Raw genomic sequence first — 25,717 nt, 5'->3', positions numbered from 1 at the left:
CGCCAGTTTGACACATGTGGGTTAGGGTTACTTACCATTGTCATTATTAAAGTTGATGGAAACTATTGGTTTTGGGCTGCATTTAATATATTTGGTGATTTTGTAATTGAGACTTGATTGAAAGTGTCTATATCTGCAGTTTTTAAAGCCAACAATACAGTTTCACAGAGACACACAGGGCCGGCAACATTATCATTCCTTTCATTTTTTTCTATAATATATTATTTTAGTAAATCATTTATTTTATTTATAATTCTTTCAATTAATGTAAATATAATGCTATTGTGCATACAGTGGACATAAAAAGTCTACACACCCCTGTTAAAATGTCAGGTTTCTGTGATGTAAAGAAATGAGACAAAGATAAATCATTTCAGATCTTTTTCCACGTTTGATGTGACCTATAAACTGTACAACTCAATTGAACAACAAACTGAATTTTTTTAGGTGGAGGGAAGTAAAAAAAATAAAAAAAATAATATGGTTGCATAAGTGTGCACACCCTTAAACTAATATAAAGAAAAGTGGTGTGACGACACGCGTCGGGATTGGAGCACTAGAACCAAGCATCACCTGACAGCAAGCAGTCGAGTGCGGCGCTCGTTTATGTTGGTGCCTGTATATCCGATGCTTATGTGAGTGTGTTTTTTATTTCTTTTATCAATAAATCTGTTTTTGGGATTACGGGATGTGCCTTCTTCCCCTTCCTTCTCTTTAATATATCGCCACTCTCTGAGCCTCAACCGTGGTACATTGCACAATATTGCTTTAGCAGAAGAGCTAAGAGGATCCAATAGGAGGATTGCAAGCTCGGCGCTCGTGGGGATATGCCCACTATTTTCTTCATTTATATGAGTGCATACGTGTGCGGTCTATGTGTACCTACCATTGGCTTACAGAATCACACTATTATTGCCTTGCCATCTCTTTACATGTTATCTTCTGAGACTGAAAGTGCTAGCTGTTCCTAAGTTCAACATTCCGGCTGTCAGTGCAACAGCCTTTGAGGTAAGCTTCTGGATACCACCAGAGGTGTGTGCACATTGTAGCCCCCATCTTTTTGACACTTGTGCTGGGTTCCTGTCACCATTACTCTGAGACTCTTCCCTATATCTGCCGGGCTGTGAGTCCATCGACATTTGTTGGGCTATTTATCCATCGGCTGTGAGGTAAGCGGCTAGACATCACAAGAGGAGGTTTGTCACTGAAGCCTTCTTCCCTATCTTTCAACACTTTGTTTGGTTGTTGGGATTACCTAGTAGAGACTTTCTTTCACACAGAATATCTGTTTCCAATATTTTTTGTATTTTTCATTCATTTTTGTTTTTTTCATTTATTGTGCACTCATGTTGTATTAAGTGTTTTGGTATTCACTTTATTACGTATTCATTTATATGCAGTGTATGCAAATATAATTTTTGTCCACATATATACTTCACCTACCTTAGTTTGCCGTGCAATTGGTTTATTACACATTCTGATGTTCACCATTTTAAGCGTGTCACATTCTGTTTCATTCACTTAGAGTACCCATACCTTCTTCCTCCCCTCACTTCTTGCCTCTCCCTGGGCACATAGTGCAGACACCATTACTCTTTTCATTTGACCTTTAAACTAATACTTTGTTGAAGCACCTTTTGATTTTGTTACAACACAAAAGCCCCATAGACCCACGAGTGGGTTTTCCGACGGGAAAACTGCAAGGGGAGCCTAAATCTGGGAATCCCGGCCGTGTGTATGCTCCCTCTGAGTTTTTCCGATGGGAAAACTGCCAAAAACCGTTGCACAAAAAAAGAGAACCTGCTCTCTTTTTTTTTTTTCGCCGGGATTCCCGACTGACTTTTTCCTGTTGGAAAACCCGGCCGTGCGTACGAGAAAACCGTCCGTTTTTGGTAGTTTTTCCATCGGAGCATACATCAGAGTTTTGCCGTCGGAAAACCCGCTCGTGTGTGCGGGAGAGCAGGTTCTCGATATTTCTGTCGGGATGTCCGATGGACCTTGACCCGCCGGGAATGCCGACCGTGTGTCTCCTGTGCACAGTCCTCTTCATATCATCGTATACATTTCCAATCAGATTCAAGTCTGGGCTCTGGCTGGGCCATTCCAAAACAAATATTATTTTGGTGAATCCATTCCTTTGTTGATTTGGTCATATGTGCCACCTTTCAGTGCCACCTATCAGTGCACAACAGTGCTGCCTACTAGTGCCCACCAGAGCCACCTACCAGTGCCCACAGTGCCACCTATCAGTGTCCACAGTGCCACCCATCAGTGTCCACAGTGCCACCTATCAGTGCCCATGGTGCCACCTATCAATATCACCAATCAGTGCCTCATCAACAGTGCTGCCCAACAGTGTCATCTACCAATGCCCATTAGTGTCACCTATCAGTGCCACCTATCAGTGCCCATCAGTGCCACCAAGTGGCATCTTATTTGTGGCCATCAGTGCCGTCTTATCTGTGCCCATCAGTACCACCTTAACTTTCCCTATCAGTGCAGCCTTATCTGTGCCCATCAGTGCAGCCTTATCTGTACCCATCAGTGCAGCCTATCAGTGCCGCCTCATCAGCGCATATCAATGAAGGAGAAAAGTTACCCGTTTGCAAAATTTTATAACAACATTTTTAAAAAAAATCCATATTTTTTGGTTTGTTTAGCAAAAAATAAAAACCCCAGTGGTAATTAAATACCACCAAAAGAAAGCTCTATTTGTGTGACAAAAAAAATGGTAAAAATTTAATTTGGGTACAGTGTTGTATGACCGCGCAATTGTCATTCAAAATTTATCAGCGCTGAAAATTGGTCTGGGCTGTGGTAGGCCAACAACAGGATCTGAGGGATCCCTCGGTTCGGCTGCTCAGATTCACGACCGGGGGAGAGGTGATGGAGGGCCTGGAGGCCTTGCGGTATGCAAAATCTAACAAACTGTTCCCCACATATGTACTCATGCAGAAGATCTGGAATAAGGTTAGGATGATGCAGGGGGTGACAGGGTTCACTAAATACAGCCCCATATGGGATAACTTATACTACCGGGAAATAGCTAAACTACCGTATGGACTGAAATGGAAACAGTATGGGATATCCCTCTTATCACACATAGTTAGAGCGGGCCGGTTGAGGTCCTTCACTGAGCTCAGGGCAGACTTCCAACTTCCAGTGTCCATGCACTTTTATTACCTACAACTCAAACACGCATTTGATGCTCAGAGGGAGGCTGACATCTGGTCCATGGACTCGGCACCAGTCTTTAACTTCCTGTCCGAGGTCTCCACTTACAAGGGGTTCATATCCAGTTGCTATGCTATGTTGTTAAACCTCTTCCTATCGGGTACCCCTCTTAAGGCGGTGGCGCGATGGGAACGGGATGTGGGGGCATTCGAGGATGAGCAGTGGGAGGAGGCCTTGCAGGCGGTCCCCATGTGCTCCCTGAATGTGGCACACAGACTGTCGCAGCTCTACATCCTCTTGAGGGTCCATTATACGCCAGCCAGGCTGGCACGAATGGGATTGGGAGTAGACCCCTGCTGCACCAGGTGCTGCAGGGACCATGGTGATCTCATCCACCTTTTGTGGCGCTGCCCGAAGCTCCATCTGTACTGGACGGGGGTGGTTGACACCATTAATGGGGCCTTCCAGACACAAGTTCCCTTGGAACCCAAGGTTTGTCTGCTGGGGATTACTGAGGGCCTCCTGGTAGAGGATATACCTAAACAGGCTATAGGCAGGGCCCTGTTTCAGGCTCGCTTGGTGATACTGAGACACTGGAAGGACACTGAATCACCTACAGTGCAGGAATGGATTAAGCAGATGGGGGTTACTTTGAGGTTGGAGAAGGTGGTGTACCAGAGGAGAGGGACCAGCGGCAAATATGAGAAGCTGTGGGCCCAGTGGCTGGATGTTCCAGGGCTAGCCCCGATAGATCTTGTGTACGACAGGTTATTCTAGATCTCCGACCGACTGGTTCATGAAAAATTGTACATGCCCCCAAGGGGGGAGAGGTGGGGGATGGTTGCAGGGGAATGACAATAATGTGTGGCTTTCGATGTAGTGACATGTCATGCTATGTGTGTACTCTCCCATGCGATTTTAATTGTGATTATGCTCTGGAGTTTTGTATGCTGTCTTTTTTTTACATTTGCTCAATAAAAACCTTTGTTTGAGAAAAAAAAAGAAAATTGGTCTGGGCAGGAGGGGGGTTTAAGTGCCCAGTAAGCAAGTGGTTAATTCATGAAATTCAACATTCCCTCCGTGCTCAGTTATCTGGTCTCTGAAGAGAGCTTGAAGGGAAAGACTTTCACGTAGTCCCCTAAAATCCTCATGGTCATGTGATAGAGCATAATAAAAGAACCCCAAGACACAGGATACAGCACTGTTACTTGGAGCACACCTAGCAGCAATGAAGATATTTGATAATGTGAGTGATGCAGATATCCTTTTTCACAAAGATGTACATTTTTCACATCTTTCATTGAACTTTAATAACAGCAAAGAAGCTGAATTTTTATATTAATGTGTCTTAACTTTTGATATTGGGTGTATTTTCAGGCAAGTATAAACTAACAATATAGAATGAGTACTAAGATTGCCAGAGACCTTGGAGGGGGTGTTTGAATTTAGGCTGGATTCACACGTTTCAATGCATGTTGCATGCAGTTTTAGGCATGCCATCAACAATCATGTCTTTTAATGTCCTGCAATTGTCAACAGTAGGTCCTATAATGCGAGCTGATGTTTGCAGCAGTTTTAACAATGGCTAACCTAAACACCTAGATGTGAATTGGCTGTTAGGGACTCCAAATGACCATTAAAAGATCTTTCTAGAAACCTCAAAACCTGAACCTTCTAGCATTAACATATGGGAAGGAATAAAAACCCATCTTTGAAGGAAGGTAGAGGTAGTGGAGCAGATGTACATGTTTTCACATGTTACCAAGCAGCATTCCCATTACTCAGGAAAGGACTTGTCTTTGGCAATTTCCGGGTCCTTCCTTCCTCGGAGAGCCTCACTGCTGCTGATTGGAGCACTGGGCAGGGGGCTTGTTGAACTGTTGGAAACCTGGACCACACAGGGTTTAATCCAGCCTTCAGCATAAAGTAGGTAAATTTGCAATGTATATGCAATCTTTAAATCTATAATTAAAAGATGTGTGTGTATATATATATATATATATATATATATACATATGTATATATATATATATATATATATATATATATATATATATACTGCTCAAAAAATTAAAGGAACACTTTTGAATCAGAACTCCTAGGATATTGATCTGGTCAGTTAACTAGCAGAGGGGGAGGGGTGTATACAGAGGGGGTTGTTAATCAGTTTCAGCTGCTTTGCTGTTCATTGAAATTAACAACAGGTGCACTAGATGGGCAACAATGAGACGACCTCCAAAACGGGAAAGTTTTTTCAGGTGGAGGTGTCTGAAGTTTTTTTTCCCTACTCATCTTTTCTGAATGTTTTTCACTGGTTTTGCATTTGGCTAGGGGTCAGTGTCACTACTGGTAGCACAAGGCGATACTTGGACCCTATAAAGGTTGCACAGGCAGTCCAACTCCTCCAGGATGGCACATCAATACGTGTCATTGTCAGAAGGTTTGCTGTGTCTCCCAGCACAGTCTCAAGAGCATGAAGGAGATTCTAGGAGACAGGCAGTTACTCTAGGAAAGCTGGACAGAGCCGTAGAAGGTCCTTAATCCATCAGCAGGACCGATACCTGCTCCTTTGTGCAAGGAGGAACATGATGAGCACTACGAGAGCCCTACAAAATGACCTCCAGTAGGCCACTGGTGTGAATGTCTCTGACCAAACAATCAGAAACAGACTTCATGGGGGTGGCCTGAGGGCCCTACCTTCTCTAGTGTGCTCTGTGCTCACTGCCAGACACTGTGGAGCTCGATTGGCATTTTCCATTGAACACCAGAATTGGCAGGTCCGCCACTGGTGCCCAATGCTTTTCACAGATGAGAGCAGGTTCACCCTGAGCATATGTGACAGACGTGAAAGGGTCTGGAGAAGCCGCAGAGAACTTTTTATGCTGCCCGGTTTGGTGGTGGGTCAGTGATGGTCTGGGGAGGCATATCCATGGAGGGACACAAAGACCTCTACTGGCTACACAATGGCACCCGGACTGCCATTGGGTATCGGGATGAAATCCTTGGACCCATTGTCAGACCCTACGCTGGTGCAGTGGGTCCTGGGTTCCTCCTGGTGCACAACAATGCCCGGCCTCATGTGGTGAGAGCATGCAGCCAGCTCCTGGAGGATGAAGAAATTGATACCATTGAATGGCCCCCACGCTCACCTGACCTAAATCAAAAAGAACACCTCTGGGACATTATGTTTCAGTCCATCCGGTGCCGCCAGGTTGCACCTCAGTCTGTTCAGGAGCTCAGTGATGCTCTGGTCCAGATCTGGGAGAAAATACCCTAGGACACCATCCGTTGTCTCATTAGGAGCATGCCCTGATGTTGTCAAGCATGCATACAAGCACATTAGGGGGCCATACAAACTACTGAGGACCATTTTGAGTTGTTGCAATGAAATTTCAGCAAAATGGACTAGCTTGCTGCATAATTTTTTCATGTTGATTTTCGGGGTGTCTTTGAATTCCGCCCTCTGTAGGTGGATATTTTTAATTTCCATTAAATGATGTGCCATCCTTTCATTCCAACCACATTACCCAGTCCATATCAGTATACATATCCAGCATGAGATTTTTGCCCATTGAGATCTGATATGTTTTCAAAGTGTTCCTTTAATTTTTTTGAGCAGGATATATATATATATATATATATATATATATATATATATATATATATATATATATACATACATGTGCAAAAGAATACCCGTTGATCCAGCTAGATAATCCAGTGAGCTTGAATTTTCTAGTGCGCTCAGTCCTATCAGGTTAAGTAATGTTATCAGCCCCGCCCAGTTTACCCGAGTGTGGTCACCCAAAGTCACGGTTCAAATCTTGGTCCGTTTAGCAGGAACTGGACGAAATTTGAACTGTTAATAAGCAAGCTGAATGTACCAAATTAATCGACTGATCAGCTTGGGTAAAACCAGCCTGTCCGATTCTCTTATGATTATCGATAGCAGTTGTTTCAGCCGCTAGTGATAATCAATGGCCCAGATTCAAGAAGCACTTGCGCCCGCACAACCATAGTTGCGCGGCGCAAGTGCTTACTTGCTCCGGTGTAACGAGTGCTCCTGATTCAGGAACCTCGTTACACCGAATGCAGCCTAGGATGTGACAAACATAAGCCTCCTTATGCCTTCACATCCCAGGCTGCATTCTTGCGTTGGCCGCTAGGGGGCGCGGCCTTTGTGATCGGCGTGTAGTATGCAAATTGCATACTACCACCGATTCACAAAAGTTGCGCGGGCCCTGCGTACGCAAGGTACGTAGTTTCCGTACGGCGTCTTTAGCATAAGGTTGCTCCTGCTAATAGCAGGCGCAGCCAATGCTAAAGTATAGCTGCGCCTCCCGCTCGCGACGTTCAAATTTCACGTCGTTTACGTAAGTGAACAGTGAATGGCGCTGGACGCCATTCACGTTCACTTACAAGCAAATGACGTCCTTGCGACGTCATTTGCCGCAATGCATGTCGGGAAAGTTTCCCAATGGAGCATGCGCTGTTCGCTCGGCGCGGGAGCGCGCCTAATTTAAATGATTCCCGCCCCCGGCGGGATCATTTACATTAGGCAGCCTTGCGCCCGGCTGCTTAGCATATTGCCCGCGCAATTTACGGAGCAACTGCTCCGTGAATCGCGGGCAAAGCGCAATATTTGCGTGGGCGCAGAGAAAAAAATTTGCTCTTTGCCCACGCAAATATTGCGCGATTCTACTTGAATCTGGGCCAATGTCTTCTCTCACAGGGCTGACTTCCCCCTCCCTCCCGCCTGGAGAAGACAAATGCCCTGCAGGAGGGATTCTCCTGTCAGCACTGTCTGTGTTGATGTAAAATTTCTTTCCTGCAACCCGTGGTCGCAGGAAAAAAAATTGTACTGTGTATGGCCAGCCTAAAACAAGAAGTGTGGCAGGTTCAGCATGTGAAAATAAATAAAGGAACAAAAGCTAGAAAAAGAAGACTAATACAACCACCACATCTAAGGCTGAGTAATCTACAAATAATTTATGTTATTGAGGTTTATGCACGCTTTAAATGAACACAAAGTGCAGTACTAGCTATACTAAATAAAAGAAGCAGCCCAGTCAGTTGTTTTTCCAGCATTTAATTTAATTTTTTATTAAAGCAAAGCTCTGTGTGGATGGCAAGTATCAGATGTTATTGTTGTGTGCTTCCAAACTATCCAGCCAGTGTCTAAGGAAGAGTTAAAAAGTAAATCACTCCAAGTAACCTGATCACTAAAAGCAATCCCAACAGGCCTTTATGTCACTCTGCACCTAATAGTGCTCTTCCCTATTCACATTAAGTGCAATCAGGTTAATAGTCCCTGAGTCAGGAATACATGAATAGTAAGTAGACTGAATTTAAGGTCACATTACATCTTAGAAGCAAGAAAAAGCAGTTGGGGTCAGGGGATACGATGTATGCTGTCTCGTACATTGGTGCAGACATCTTTGCGTAGATAAACATTTTTGAGACCAAGCATATATTTATATTTAGTGAATGCATACAACTGTGGTGCAGTTTGCTCACAGTTCATAGTTGTTGCTAAAAAAAAACGGATATTTTTTTTTTTTTTTTGTACCAACCAATAGACAATTTTATCCCCAAAGTGAGTAATGAATTAGATCTCTCAATAAAAGGACAACATCATTAAAGATGATCATAAGACCGAAAAAGAAGGTGATGTATTTTTTATATACATGAAACCATTCATGTATGTTCTCACTGCCCAGGGGGTTGGGATAATCAGAAGATGTATTTTTTAGGCTAGGCTGACTTTAATAAATCCCTGACATTTATAAATCCTGGGGCAAAAATAAATACTTTTCAGAGGGAAGACAGAAAAGAGTGACTGACGGAGACTTTTTTTTGTGCAAAATAAAAGCTGGATGTTTTTGACTGAGTGCATGAGCCACCTGTATCCACCCCCTCCCCACCTGACGGTCTAGTGAGTGCTGGAGGACTGACAATGACTGACTGTTACTGCTCTCCTCTCAAGCAGACTGAGCTGTCATGTGATGGCTCAACTCATGATCTTTGAGCCAGTCCCAGACTTCTCCTTTAAAAAAAAAAGGAATTCTTTGCCCAGTAGGGTGCCTTAATCCATATCCATACATTCCAAGCTTCCAGGCATGTGAATAGGGAAAGTCTTGCCCATGAGGCTTAAAGCATTATTAAACTAAAAATCAAAAATGTATTACATTGCAGCTTATCAAGCCTGAGATGTGGTGGCTGCATTCGTTTATTTTTTATATTTTTTTTTTATATTTTTTACTTTATTTTCACTGCTTGGTCCTGCCAATAACTCTGCTATTTTTCAAGAAACCAAGCTATCCAGCAAAAGTTGCAGTTAAAAGGTTGAGACAAACATCAGTATTGCGTTCTTGTACACTGCACTGATGTAGGACCATCATATTCCTGGCAGAAAGTTATTTTGTAAAAACGCGTGGGCTGTATAGTACAAGTGTAAATGCATGTATGTGTACATACATATAAAAATTCTCCTATATTTTTTTAAATCAAGGGGGTATAGCATATACGGGTATAAACGCATTAAAGGATAAGTTCACTTTTTCAAATAAATAAATGCAAATTTTTCGGAGGTAAAAATTCATATTTTTTTTTTACTAGGAGACTGTAAAGCATTGCACCCGCGATCAACAGATCACAGGTGCTATGCAGGACTCCTGCAGACTTGTCAATGTATCTTTCTGCCCATACCCTGTACAAGCAGGCAGTTACACACTGTCAGGAAAACCCAATGGATTACCTAGAGCTCTCAACAGTGTCCTGGTAGTTCATTGAGAACTGCAAGCCGATAGCCTCAAAGGCTGTTGTGACTTGTAGTTTTCCAATCACAGAACTCTGTGAATGAATGATGTGAACGAGTGGGTGGAGCCTCGCACGGCAGCCTTTTTTGTGTTCTAAATAGTGCGAGCAAGAGGAGAAGAGAAATAGCGCCTGCAAAGCACCCTGAAAGAACGGCTCCTTTATCTCCAGTGTAAAAGCTTGAGGGCTTTCACACTGGAGCGTTGCGCTGGCAGGACGCTAAAAAAAGTCCTGCCAGCCACATCTTTGAGACACTGTAGGAGCGGTGAATAAAGCGCCCCTGCCCATTGAACCACCCGCACTGCCCATTGAACCGCTCGAACTGCCTCCAAACTGCCCGCAAAACGCCGCTGCAGCTGCGTTTTGCAGGCGGTTTTAACCCTGAAGTCATCAACATTTCCAGTATAATTGTATAATTTGCACAAGCAAACATAATAGCAGCTGCTACATATTTTGTACTAATAAGTGCTAGTAAGTTTGTATATAAGGTCATATTTGTAGAATGTTACACTAATTCCCCAGACTGAAAATACATTTCTTCTTGTATCATTAGCAAATCATTTAATTTATTGTAGCAGTGATAGAATTCAACTTTTTTTTTTTATTCAAACAATTCCTTATTACTTCCCTTTCCATAAACAGGGGGTTAAATGGGTATCTGTTGCACATATTTTGCCCACCAGCTGTGTAATTGTCTTGACTGATTTTACATCCTTCTTGTAAGGTGCTGGTAACAACTAATCTTTGTTTGTAAGTCCACATCAATGAAATTATATGACCTGTAGTGTTTTGTGATGTGTCCCTAGAGATCCCTCACTCCACACCTCACCCTCCTCTTGTGTCATGTCACCATTGATTTCTCATGTGCTGTCATGCTGAGAACTCCTGGCTCTCTTCTTGCTGCCAGTGTTTTCACTGTGAGCATAGTTCTGGGAAAAGGAAAGAGATTATCTGGACTTTAGCATCGTTCAGCAGGGTGCCTTGGTGGAATGGTCAAGTTGTATAGCCTGATCGTTAAAACTATGTATTTCCACCTCTACCAGCTTCCAGGCTGAAATATTATTTTCCTATATTTAGTGACTTTTAAGCTACCCTCAAGCCCACATCTCATTCCTAAAGCAAGTGTTGGCATCTGAGCTTGCCTCCTTCCCCCAAATCTGTCATCTGTCCTATGACTGGGTAAGCATATAATGACAATATAATGCAAAGTGACAGCTGACTCACACTTTCATCTCTCACACCAACTTAAGTCACAGAGTCTTTCTTCTATGATGCTTTAGCAAGACCAGACCAGTACATTTCTAACGTATAACTGCGCTTTAGCTAAAAATCATAAAATATGGCCCATGACGACATGGACTCACTTGCAGGTGTTAAAAGGCTACCTGGACATCTCCCAATAATCTCCTGCACTGTGTGGACTGCTCATAGTGGCAAAAAGAGAATGATGGGTCATGTGAGGAATATCATAGTCTAAGCTCAACCATATTTACAACAGAATAAGAAACATTAGAGTAAACATTGTAAACAAGCCTAGTCTCAAAATACCAACCTAATCGTTCTCTTCGTTCCTCCCAAGACCTCCTGCTCTCTAGCTCCCTCATCGCCTCCTCCCATATTCGCCTCCAGGACTTCTCTCGAGCCTCTCCAATCCTCTGGAATACCCTGTCACAATCTGTCAGACTATCTGCAAATCTATCTTCTTTTAGCGAATCCCTAAAAAACTTTTCTCTTCAGAGAAGGCTACCCTGCCTCAACCTAATAACTGCACTTTTATTATCTCCATCAGCTCATTCCCCACTGTTATTACCTTTCGTATCACTTGACCCTCCCTCCTAGACTGTAAGCTCTAACAAGCAGGGCCCTCTTATTCCTCCTGTATCAAATTGTATTGTAACCATACTGTCTGCCCTAATGTTGTAAAGCGCTGTGCAAACTGTTGGTGCTATATAAATCCTGTATAATAATAATAATAACAGAATTGTGTGGGGGCCACACTGCAGTAGGGTTAATGCAAGGAAGACCAGTTAGTAAAGTCTATGTCTACCAGGGCCATACTTAATATTTTGCACTTTAAAACTGAACTCTAGAGAAAGTAAGAGTGTAGCTGCCCTAGGCACTGAAAGCGTTAAATGCTGGTTTAGGTATAGGACCGCAAGATAAGCATGTTTTCAATGCAAGTCAGTGTTTATTTGGAGCTAATGTATAAGCACAAATACAAGTCATGTCATTAGGTATTAATATATGCAAAACATTGATAAAGGCAAATGAACAGAAGAGGCTGACTAAGGCCTCGTACACCCGATCAGTCCATCCCATGAGAACAGTCCGAAGGACCGTTCTCATCGTTTAGCCGATGAAGCTGATGGTCCATCGCGCCTACACACCATCGGTTAATTAACCGATCGTGTCAGAACGCGGTGACGTAAAACACAACGACGTGCTGAAAAAAACGAAGTTCAATGCCTCCAAGCATGCGTCGACTTGATTCTGAGCATGCGCAGGTTTTTAACCGATGCTTTTGCATACTAACGATCGGTTTTGACCTATCGGTTAGGCGTCCATCGGTTCAATTTTAAAGCAAGTTCCTATTTTTTTGACCGAAGGATAACTAACCGATGGGGCCCACACACGATCGGTTTGGACCGCTGAAACCGGTCCATCAGACCATTCTCATCGGATGGACCAATCGTATGTACGCGGCCTTAGAAGAAAAGGAAATTTACCTACCAAATACCCTGCTCCTACAATCTCCCTCCGTGCTCCAAGACCAGTTCCCACAACCCCTTCTCCCCTACACTTCAGTCCTTGGATGTTCAGTGATTGGATACTCTCTGATGTCACCAAGTTCAATGCAGAGCCCATAGACCTGCACTGAACATGAGGATGCCATGGGAAAGACAACAGAGCATTTTAGAGAAGACGAGAGCGTCAGCTGTTGGGGGAGCAGAGGGTTGGGTAAGTAAAGCTGCGTTTCCTATCCCCTAGACCTAAATTTAACCCTTGCATTGCAAGGACAGCTCCACTTTTTTACTTTTCTTGGAGTTGGACTTTAAAGTATAGTTATCATGTAAAGACTGTCCAGTAAAGAGAGTCATTACAAAAACTCCCGCAAACATTATTTATTTAAAAGTGTCCACTTTAAATTGTATTTTTTGTGAAAATTTCAGCTTGAGCTATTGGGCTGTAATACTGGGTATTTTACAACACACAAACCAAGGAGATAGATACAGGTAAACATGTGAAAATTTACAGTTTTGGCAGTCTTGAAATTATTACATTTACCTGAGCATTCCCTCTCAAACAACTCTTTAAAAGGCCATTTCACCTAAAACATGTATTTCAGTTGGAAACTGAAGCCAACAGTAGTCGTTAGACTGTTGGCATCTCCTATTTCTTAAGTTTAGCTTTCTTTTGCCAAGTTCATGACTGTGCTCCCACCGACCTTGGAAAGATGGGTGTTTACACAACCTTGAGCATGTTCCCATTCTTTATTTTCTCTGTAAATTGCATATTAAACTGCAAAGGCTGGGTGCAGTTACAGTTTAAAGTGATTGTAAAGTCTCATTATTTTTCAATAAAAATAACAAACCTGTTATACTTACCTGTTCTGTTGCAATGGATTTGCACAGAGCAGCCCCAATCCTCCTCTTCTCAGGTCCCTCTTTGGTGCTCCTGGCCCCTCCCTCCTGTTGAGTGCCCCCACAGCAAGCAGCTTGCTGTGGGGGCACCCGAGCCGAGTCACAGCAGCTCCCTGTGTTCATTCAGACACAGTGCTGCAATCTGGCCCCGTTCCCTCTCTCTCCTGATTGGCTGACTGACTTTAATTAACAGCAGCGGGATCCAATGGAACCGTTGCTGTGTCTCAACCAATCAGAAGGGATAGTCTTGGACGACTGAGACACTCGTGGACAATGCTGCACAGAGATGGGGATCAGGTAAGTATTAGGGAGGCTGCTGCACACAGAAGGCTTTTTATCTTAATGCATTAGGATAAATAAAAAAAACTCCTGCCTCTACAACTCCTTTAAGATATATAATATATACATAGCTTTTAGTGAAAACTTTAATTTATGTTTTGGACCTTACATTCTCTTTGAAAATGAAAAAAAAAGATCTATAAAAATGCTTGTAGAACAGGATTTTTATGCAAACGGAAAACCATAGCCCAGGAAAAGTTGGTATGTGGTACATACCCCTTATTGGAGAGCAGGCAAGACTTTGAGTTGAATGTTTAATTGGACATTTAATACTAGCACACTAAAGAGATTCACTTTGGGACAGATGTATAATATAGTGTTTCTATTGATGGTAGAAATGAACAGATTCTACACTTGAACCTTTGGATGAACCAATAAGAATGTGTGTGTGTGTGTGTGTGGGGCAGGAGGTAGGGGCAAGCTCCATCACTACCCTCTGTTAAAATCACTAAGTGTCATTTCTGTCTGCTACTTCGATCCTCTCCTATCAGCATGAGTCACTTCTGACAAGTTTTCCTGACACCAAGAGAAAAATGGTGACAGGCAAGGGAGCTTCAGCTGATTGATAGCCTCAGCTCTGTTCCTAGGTGCTGTGTAAAGGGGAGTGTGTGCCTTTTCTCCATTCAGCTATCAGTGATCTCCTGACTGAGCTCTGCAGAGTGTGACTTCAGCTTTCTTTCCCCTTTTTTCTGAACTCTCAGACAAGCTTTAAATATTCAGCACTTTGAAAGGATGTAGAGAAGAGAAGGTTTCAAATAAACAGGTACAACTTATGTAGGAGGATTTATTTCATCTCAGTGTATTACCTGCGGCCAGGGCTGGATTGGGACAAAAATTTGGCCCTGGACTTCATCAAGACCGGCCCACTTTAAAAAGGTCTCTCCCATGGCGGCCAGACAACTCCCGCGCCCCCCCCCCCCCCCGGCCACTCAAGCCCCCTCTTCCCCTTCACTAGCCGTTCTACTTCATTAGAGTAGAACGGCTGGTACTGGTACTCTTAAAGGCAGTCCCAGTGGGGAAGCTAGACATTATTTCACCAGGGGCAAAGAATCAAGTCGGTGCCCCCCCATGGGACAAGATTAGGCAGAAGTGAGAAACTCCCAAGCGATAGCTGTTGAGTCAGCTGTCTGTCCCCTCCCCCATGCTCCTTCTGGTCCCCCCCCCCCGCTCCTCTGTCGTCATCCCTGCTTCTCTGTTCCCCCCCAGGTGAGCGCTGCGGGGAGGGAGAGACAAAGGAGCGGAGGGGGGCAGCAGTCCACTGTCACTAAAGCCGACCCACTGAGGCATCGGCCCACCGGGAAACTCCCGGTAGACCCAATGGCCAGTCCATCCCTGGCTGCGGCTAGTCTCTTCACTGGGTATATGTAAGAGTTTACAACCACTTTAAATAACAATCATGTTGCCATAATGCATAGAAATGAGTCCAAGAGACACTTCTGTTAGGTTTTAGGGACATGCAATATGTCATAATTAAAGACAATATCTAGTGTGTGTGTGGTATGTGCCAGTAGAAAATCTGCTAATATTTGATGCTTACCTTGTGTACAAATATGTTGTTTCAAAGGATTCTAGAATAAATAAGCTCACTAATGATTGTCTTATATATTCAATGTATAAAATAATATCAGACGAGACACATTCTTTTGGGGTTTAGTTTTAAACCCATCAATCCTAATCAATGGATTCTAGAAAAAAGGAAAGAGATTTACAGTTTTGTAAAATATCTTTTCTTGACCCTTGGGCCTCTTTTGACTTCCTTGTGTGGATTAAAGAGCACCTTTGATAAGCACAATGGGTGTTCAGCACATTCAAGTTTCTCACTCATTTTTATCTTTATTCTGGAATCATATCTTAGTGTAATAAGTTCAGAAGCCTTCCAGCACCAGTGCTTGGAATGATTTTTGTGATAAGCATAGAGCAGTGATGAGAGATCTTCAAGACACAGGGGCAGGGAAGTGTTGTCACCTCTTGTTAGGGATGTGATTGGTGCAGGAAAGTACTGGCACCAGTATCTTTGTCAGATGCTCTGCTTCCTGTCACTGTGCACAGCTCCTGTCCTGTCTATATATTTGACAGCGTCTCCTCTTATTATAGCCATAACTTAACTTGCAGGGTGGCTCTCTGTAGTCTTCTTTTATTCAATGTCTATCAATGTATTTGTACTCTTAACTCTTCTTGATGTGCAGTTGCACACTCTTTCACTGTCAAACCAGAAAAAGTCCAAGGTTATTTTTGCAGTCGCTGTATAAATTTGCATTAGTCTGTGTTGTGCTCTGTATTAATCCATTTCCTACAGCACAGAGTTGTATCTAAAAAATAATAATTGTACTAAAACAATACAATGTGATACCTTACATATTAACTTATACAGTATGGTCCGGATTCACATATATTGGCGAATATTTATGCCGGCGTAGCGTATCGAATATACGCTACGCCGACGCAGCGCACAGAGGCAAGCACAGTATTCACAAAGCACTCGCCCCCAGTCGCTCTCAAATCTACGCTGGGTTTCCTCAGCGTAAGCCAGCATAGGTGGAAGTGGGCGTGAGCCATGCTAATGAGGCGTGACCCCATGTAAATGAAGGACTGAGCATCATAAAGTTATGAATAACGTACAGTGCATGCGCCGTCCCGTGGATGCAACCCAGTGCGCATTTTTAGAATCACGTCGAAACAACTGCCTAAGATACGTTGAATCACTGCCTACGACGTGAACATAACCTACGCCTAGCCCTATTCACGTACTACGTAAACAACGTAAAATACGACGGCTGTGTTCCCTGGTCCATACCTTTGCATGACTTGTGCCTCCTATATGGGGAATATCTTTACGCCGGACGTAGGACTTACGCAAAGCGTGTATATTATGCGCCGGGCGCAAGTATGTTCGTGAATCAGCGTATGTCCCTCATTTGCATAGGTGAATAGGAAATCAATGGGAGTACCACTTGCGGCCAGCGTAAATATGCGCCAACGATACGCCGGCGTAGGAAAGTTACGTCGGTCGATTGAAGCCTATTTTCAGGCGTATCTAGTTTTGTGGGCACGGCGCACAGATACGACGGCGCATATTTACACCTACGCGGCGTATCTCGAGATACGTGGGCGTAAGTGTTTTGTGAATCCGGGCCATTGTATAAAACTACTAAAGGGCATACAAAGTTATTTATGACCTCCTATAAGAAATATATGGCTGCCATTGCTGAATTTCTGAAAGTATCCTGCTGTCATGCAGAGTATGACAGAGTAACAAGTTTGCAGATCAGTAATTGTGATATCAATTTAAGTAGACTTGCTGGATATTGGTTGGCTATCCAGTGCAACTAAATTAAAGTGTATTAATGGAAAAGCACTGATATTAGATTCATGAAACATATGTGCGCATTTATCAGGATATCTATCTGCCTATATATACCTATATTTACAAATACAGTAAATGTAAATGAAACATGCTTTCAGAAATTAAAGTGTTAATAGTTTATTTTTTTGTACAAAGGGTTTTATTGAAAAGTCACATCCAACATTGTGATACAAAACAATTATAGACATAGCCCAGCAGGAAACATAGGTGTAAACAAAAACAAAACAAAAAAAAAAATATATATATAAATATATATAAAAAAAGGGAAAAATATATATAAGGATAAAATAAATAAACTAGTAGAAGTAGAACGTTAATAGTTTATTTTTATCATTTAATAGAATGGAAACAAAATGAACAGAAGATAAATCCAAAGCAAAGTAATAGTTAGTGTGACCACCCCTTGCCTTCAAAACAGCATCAATTCTTCTAGGTACACTTGCTCCCTCTACAGGGAAGCGTGCAATTTGCCCCAAATTTTTTCTGCAGCAGGACAATGAGCTACAGGGTTTATAGGGGTCACAAATGCAACCCGACCCCATACTCTAGGGGGCCTGTGTGGCCCCCTGTATACCTGGCTAGGAGGGGCGGGTGTCTATAGCAGAACCAATACCTTCATCTTTCTCCTGCAGCTGCTAAATACTACTGACATTTCCCACTTTACCTAGTAACAAAACATTTCTGAGTTAGGCTTTATATGAGGCTCATTTAAATATCAACAATTAAAGGAAACTTATATTCCATATAATAAGGAGGGAACTATCACTCGCTTCTCTTTCTAAAATGTTAGTTCCATAACTGGCATGATCATCCAAGTACTCAGAGACTCCGAAAAAAAAAAAATTATATACAGTACAGACCAAAAGTTTGGACACACCTTCTCATTCAAAGAGTTTTCTTTATTTTCATGACTATGAAAATTGTAGATGCACACTGGAAGCATTAAAACTATGAATTAACACATGTGGAATTATACATAACAAAAAAGTGTGAAACAACTGAAAATATATTTCATATTCTAGGTTCTTCAAAGTAGCCACCTTTTGCAGCAGACACATCTCTAGAACTGTTAAGAGGAGACTGTGTGAATCAGGCCTTCATGGTAGAATATCTGCTAGGAAACCACTGCTAAAGAAAGGCAACAAGCAGAAGAGACTTGTTTGGGCTAAAGAACACAAGGAATGGACATTAGACCAGTGGAAATCTGTGCTTTGGTCTGATGAGTCCAAACTTGAGATCTTTGGTTCCAACCCCTGTGTCTTTGTGCGACGCAGAAAAGGTGAACGGATGGACTCTACATGCCTGGTTCCCACCATGAAGCATGGAGGAGGAGGTGTGATGGTGTGGGGGTGCTTTGCTGGTGACACTGTTGGGGATTTAATCAAAATTGAAGGCATACTGAACCAGCATGGCTACCACAGAATCTTGCAGTGGCATGCTATTCCATCCGGTTTGCGTTTAGTTGGACCATCATTTATTTTTCAACAGGACAATGACCCCAAACACACCTCCAGGCTGTGTAAGGGCTATTTGACCAAGAAGGAGAGTGATGGGGTGCTGCGCCAGGTAACTACCTCTTGAAGCTCATCAAGAGAATGCCAAGAGTGTGCCAAGCAGTAATCAAAGCAAAAGGTGGCTACTTTGAAGAACCTAGAATATGAAATATATTTTCAGTTGTTTCACACTTTTTTGTTATGTATAATTCCACATGTGTTAATTCATAGTTTTGATGCCTTCATAGTCATGAAAATAAAGAAAACTCTTTGAATGAGAAGGTGTGTCCAAACTTTTGGTCTGTACTGTATATAATATACAGATTCAAAGTCTTTGCTTCACCTACACTTTGCTTACAAACGCCAGAAATTGTTAGTACAAATTTCCTTTAATCAGTCTAGATTTCGCCCTTCGCCCTACTAATGCTGTAGCCAATGGTCACTATTCTGTACTCAAGCTAATGGACACCTCTGCTGCCTTTGATACAGTTTACCACCACTCCTCCTCAAAAAACTCCACGCGCTTGGTCTCCATGACTATTCTCATTGTTGGTTCTCATCCTATTTTTGATCTACACCTCCTCCCTCGGTCAGCCTCCTATGGAATGCAATACCATTTCTAGGCTGGTGACACCCAAATAAATCTATCACTCTACCCCTCAGCTCACTCCATCACACATCACTAATTTACTAACAGCCATACCAGTTTGGATGTCACACCACTTCCTCAAACTCAATCTATCCAAAACTAAGCTCATAACATTTCCTTCCTTGCGTGCTGCTTCCCCATTCTTTTCTGTCAAGATTGATGTCACAGCTATTAACTAGGCTATTAAAGGCTGGCATAGCACACTATGGGGCAGTTCCACAAAGCACTTACGCTGGCGTATCTTGAGATGTGCGGCGTAAGTGTAAATATGCGCTGTCGTATCTATGCGCTGTATCCCCAAAACAAGATACGCCTGAAAAATAGGTTTTTCCGACCGACGTAATTTTTCTACACCGGCGCATCGTGGGCGCAAAAATACGCTGAACGCACCATTGTTTTGCTATGCAAATATGCAAATGAGGGAGATACGGCAATCCACAAAAGTATGTTTGTCCGGCGCCGGCTACGCGATGTGCGTGTAAGCTGTACGTCCGGTCTAAAGTTACCCCTCATAAAAGCAGCTTTAACTTTGCACCAGACGTGTGCAGGTCAGCTTTAGCAGCACCGTTAGGCACGAGCTGAGCAGCCACACTTGCAGGACAACAATCTGTATGCCAGCATGCCAGGGGCATCCATGGTCATAGCTATACTACTGGCTTTAGATGCGCGTAGAAGGAGGAGGGCACGGAGGAGGAGGGCACGGGAGAGGATATACTGACTGCGCATAAACGTCTTTGCCATGGGTGATTCTGAGGTGTATCGCATCTTCAGATTCAGCCCTACTGCCATCATGGAATTAACCACAACCCTGAAAGATGACATCACCAGCCAGACACACCGCTCACATGCAGTGGAGCCACTGGTCAAGGTACTGGCAACACTCCATTTCCTTGCCAGTGGCTCGTTCCAGCGTACAAGTGGAGTTGTGGCTGGGATGACACAATCCTCCATTAGCAGATGTGTGCACCAGGTTATCCCTGCAATCCTCAGACGCATGGCCAACCAAATCATCAGACCCACCCAGGAGGACCTGCGGGTGAAGGCAAAGCGTGATTTCTACAGAATTGCAGGATTCCCACGCACCGTGGGGGACATTGGTTGCACATATTTGGCACTACAGCCCTCCCATGACACAGAGCACCTATACCGCAATCGGAAGCACTGGCATTCCATCAACGTACAGGTGATAGCCGATGCCCAATGCCTCATATGGCACGTCCGTGCCAAACACCCCGGGGCCAGCCACGACAGCTACATATTCCGTCAAAGCCCCATCCCAAGAGAATTTGAACAGAACGTGTATGGGGACAGCTGGCTGGTTGGTGAGTGACATGGGTGTCAGGCATGTCTGTCCCCCCCCCCCCATGATGCAGACATCACGAGGGGCACATGCACGACTAACATCCTCCTGTCTTTTCCCTTCCAGGTGACTCTGCATATGCACTTGGACCCCATCTCATGACTCCATTCCGGAATCCCCAAACCCCAGGAGAGCAAAGATACAATGATACACACACACGTACCCGTGGAGTGGTGGAACGCACCTTTGGCCTCCTGAAGTCCCGTTTCTGATGCCTGGATAAGTCTGGGGGTACCCGGTTGTATTCCCCAAACTTTGTGTGCAAGATCATCGCTGCATGTTGCATAACTTCGCCGTGAGAAAGGACCTGGAGATTGACATACGTGATGACCTGACCCCCGAACCAGACAATCCCCCCCTAACCGAGGCTACCCCGTCTTCTGAGGGAGCAGCAGTCACAAGGGGAGAATGCACGCATGCACACCACTGTGGTCCCTAGCACACACACCCCACATCCTCATCAAATTGGATTAGCCCAAGCCCATTCTGGACTTGTGAGCAGCAACACCACGACAAGGCTCCAATTATGTTGCTGGACATTCATACACCATTCATACGGACCTGGGGATCACTTCTCCCTGGTCCTGGGGATCCCTTCTCCACCACAACTGAGGGTGATACCCCTTTTCCGGCAGGAATGTCACCCCCACATTCAAACATCATTCACACTGTAGCCAGCACTACTAACCGTGTGCTGGGTCTACAAAATAAAATAAAAACTCATAACCTGAGTTAAAAAATAAAAAACATAAAACACTCATAACCTGAGTAAAAAGAAAAAAAAATACCGGCGCTGCCGTGACCTAAGCCTGCGGCGGCCACGGCCCCGGCTCCTCAGGGAAGACTCATGGGGGGGGGAATCAGGAGAAGGAGGAGCATCCCCTGGTCTCTGCCCACCTGGCGGCCTGCCCTCCAACGCCAGGGCGATGCGTGTGAGGACCACATTGGTGTCCTCCTGCAGCCTCACCCCCACCTGGATGGCTGTCGTGTTGGCACGGACAGCCTCGGTCAGGGCACGCACCTCCTGACCCACGCCTGCTGTGGTGGTCTGTAGGTCATTCAGGCAGGTTATCACAGCCAAGGAGTTGCAGGCCAGATCCTACACAGACTCCTTTGTGGAGGCCATGCTGTCTGCCATGCGCTTCATAGTCTGGGCAACCTGAGCCAGATGGCGGGTCTGGCGGTCTTGTTCCCTCCGCAGATTTTCAGGCAGAACGTCTGCCACCCCCCTTGTCTTCCTGGTGGCCTTCCTGGCTCCTGATGTGGCTTGGGGCCTAGGAGTAGGGGAGACCCCTGGGGGGAAGCCCTGTTGGGGGAGGATTGGGAGGAGCTACCCCTGATGGAGGCCTAACTGCTGCCAGCCCTAGGGGGAGACTCCTCCAAATGGAGAAGGAACTCATTGCCACTCAGCACCTCCTCCTCCTCAACCTCCTCCTGAGGAGAGCTGTGGCCACTCCCCTCCACAGATGACGCCTGACTTGCCTGGGGGTCTGCCTCAGACTCATGTCCGGGGGAGGCTGTGGACTGGCCAGATGGCCCAGCACCCTCCTGCACATCTGTGGATGACACAAAACATTCACAGGTTGGAGGATCCACACACTTGTCACATATTCCCTTCACCCCCCACACATGCTACACACCAGATAGAAAAAAAACACTTACCTGTCCTCAAGACCTCCTCAATGGAGTCAAATCCAGGCACTCCCTCCACTTGATGCCTGTGGAGGCACTGGGCAACCACCCGCTCCTCAGCATTGAGCCTGAGAGTGGTTGATGGTCCCCCTCCAGTGCCCATGGCATGAGCGGTAATCTTAGCCAGCTTACCTCGGACGATGCACCTGAGATCATTGATCTTTTTCAAGATCTCATTGGGGGTCCTGGCCTCACTCCCCAATGCATTAACATCGTCTGCAATCTGTTGCAGGATATCCCTCCTCCTGGCCTTGGTGGTGTTGATACTCTCAGGCCCATGGAGGTACCTATCATATTGGGTCATGGCCCTGACAATAATAGCCCTCTCCTGGGGGGAGTAATTGTGCTTCCTCTTCTTGGGAGCTGCAGACATCTCTCCAAAAAACACACCAACAGACAACAGAACAAAAGTACCTTGCTTCAGGGGGGGAAACAAGAGGATGTACAGTACTTTTGCACTGGACGGGCGCATGTCTGGGCGTATCTCACTAATTACGCCGGGCCTAGTTCCTATCTCACTGATTACGCCAGGCTGAGTTCTGAGCATGCGCAGAGAGGCGCTGAACATAGTCAGCGTCATTGCGCATGCGCCGTCCGTTCGGCCCTTCATTTGCATGGGGTCACGGCTCATTTTAATGGAACACGCCCACTTCCTTCCCACTTTGAATTACGCGGCTTACGCCTCAGAATTTACGTCATGCCGGCGCAAAGTTGGGCGCAAATACTATGAGGATATGGTACTTGCCTCTCTAAGTTGAGCCGGCGTAACGTAAATGAGATGCGCTACACCGGTCTATATATGCGCCGATGTACGTGGATCTGCCCCAATGTCTTTAGTTTTACAAAATGCAGTGTAAATACCTAATTTGAGCTGTCTTCAGGCCGGTGACGAGACTCACTGCTGCTTTCCAGCTCTGATGAATGGCTTCTGAGGGAGGGGTCATGATCTCCCTCTGACGTCAGCTCGGGAGATCATGTGACTGCTTGTCTCCTCCACAGAAGCCCTGTCTCGGAGCTGTAAAGCAGCCGCGAGTCATGTGACTGACCTGAAGACAGCTCAAATTAGGTATTTACACTGCTTGTTTATTTTGCGCCCCCCCAACTACTATACTTTTATTTTCTCCATCAGCTTATCACCTACAGTTATTACCTTTTGTATCACTAGTCCCTCCCCTTTAGATTTTAAGCTCTAACAAGCAGCAGGGCCCTCCAATTCCTCCTGCATTGAATTGTATTGTAACTGTACTGTCTGCCCTCATGTCGTAAAGTGCTGCGCAAACTGCACTATATAAATCCTATATAATAATAATCCAGGAAATTCTTTTGTAAATTCAGAACACCATTTTCCTTCCCTATAATGTTGATCAGGCAGTGTCCATCATGGCAATAAGTTCTTCAGCTGTGTAAGGGCAGAATGTCAATGCCACCTTGAGAAATAAAAAGGACAAAACTCTCCATGGAGCAACACATTATATTGTATTATTCCCTGTAAACTATGCAGAAATGTGTTGGTAATTCATACAGAGCTGGATTTAAAATTAGTCCTGTAACAGGCATTCATATCTTTTTCATTATTAGTAATAAGGCCCCTTTTACGATTTTGCGACTTGGGACTGCAAAGACGCATGACAAGTTGCACCCCATGATTTCCAATGAGTACCATTCATATCTGTGCGACTTCAAAGTAGTACCTGCGCTACTTTGGTCTGACTTTGATGCATTTTGAGATCCTTAGACATCAAGAATACACAGGCATTGCTTCAAGTCGTGCCACAGTCGTGGCAAAATTGTGGCAAAAGGGGTCTGATACAAAGTATTTCCAGACTGAAACAATATTGAAACAACATTGTAAAATGGGTTAGGATTAGTATAGTTTTACTGGTTACATGTTGTATGTAACGTGGGTAAACCTAGCAGTGGAGTGCTGCTTTGGGCACCAAAGTTTACAAGCCTACAGGCTCCAGTTATAGAAATCAGCCATACGCTAATGTGAGTCTTTAAATCTAGCTGATAATGCAACATTTAAATAAAATATTGTGCCTATAGGTTATTCAGATTTCAATCCCACAGTAATAAAGTCCTTTCTGGCACAGCTTTTTGCATGTTTTGTGGTTCACTGAGACCTGATGTGTTGCCATTCATCTTTAATGGGCCCTCAACTTCTGTCAGCAGGCCAAAAATTGTTCTTGCTTAATTGTTTTCCATGGTACCACAAGCTAACACATTTATTTAACATATGCCTGTGTTTTGACTGTGTGTGTGTTAGGGTGCCATTGAAGATAAATGCCAACTAGCCACAAGGCACTTAGATTTGTGTCTTTAATGCTATTTTCAGAGTTCTGCTATATGATAATGAATACCATTATTTTTTGTGTTTCAGGAGTTGCAGGGAAATGCCGCTACATTTACTATGGGAAACATTCAGAAGGCAACAGATTCATACGGGATGACCAGTTGTGACCAATTTTCTGAGTATTGTCCACCAGAAAAGTGATACTTTTTCTTTTCTTATTTACTCACACAAGTGCCAATTGACATGATGAATTAAGTGGTAAAGGGATATAATTGGCCATGATGTTCAGCTTGCCCTTGACAAAAATAAAATACTTTTTACAAGAGAATTTGTTTGTTTGCTCCTAATATGGAAAGTCTAGCAATTACTTCATTTAGATTCAGCCACCTCTAAACCTACATTGAATGTGTATATTATTTACCCCACTATACCTTCAGTCCTCTCAGAAACCTGCACTGAGAGGAATGAAGGTGTAATTAGGTGTCCCAACCACTTGTGGGCAATCTGCTAGTGGTACACCTAAATCAGATTGTAGCAGGCCAATTTCCCTACCCCAGTTGCTAAACCGTCAAAAGAAATTTGGTCCCAGCCATCCACATGCCCAGTGGCTGAATGCTAGCTTGGCTAAATTGCTAGCTCTCCAACTGCTGCCTTTTCAGCTGGTAGACTCTGCCCCCTTTTGAGAATTTGTGGAATGTGTGTTACCAAATGCCATTTTTTTTCTCGAAAGGCCATTCCAGCTCTCTACTGGCATGTGTACATATTACTGCTGACTCATGGACCAGCAGGCATTGACAGGGACGTTATCTTTCTTTCACGGCGCACTGGGTAACTCTGCTGGCAGCTGGGAAGGATGCAGGGCAGGGTGCAGTATTGTTGAAGCTTGTTCTGCCACC

The 25,717-nt window shown here is 44.2% G+C and overlaps 1 protein-coding gene across 1 annotated transcript in view; it reads left to right on the top strand.

Annotated features, from left to right (window-relative positions):
* The window catches only part of LRMDA (leucine rich melanocyte differentiation associated), a 1,236,952-nt gene extending 1,211,803 nt beyond the window's left edge, over positions 1 to 25,149 (top strand). The window contains exon 7 of the mRNA XM_040320646.1: positions 24,909 to 25,149. Coding sequence (XP_040176580.1) covers positions 24,909 to 24,988 — 80 coding nt within the window. The 3' untranslated portion in view covers positions 24,989 to 25,149. The remainder of the gene's footprint in view (positions 1 to 24,908) is intronic.
* The last annotated feature ends 568 nt before the right edge of the window (positions 25,150 to 25,717 follow it).

This window comes from Rana temporaria, chromosome 8 (genome assembly GCF_905171775.1).
Source record: "Rana temporaria chromosome 8, aRanTem1.1, whole genome shotgun sequence".
In the NCBI taxonomy this organism is placed as follows: Eukaryota; Metazoa; Chordata; class Amphibia; order Anura; family Ranidae; genus Rana; species Rana temporaria.
Note: the sequence above shows the minus strand (reverse complement) of the source record. Positions and strands in the feature narration are given on the sequence as shown.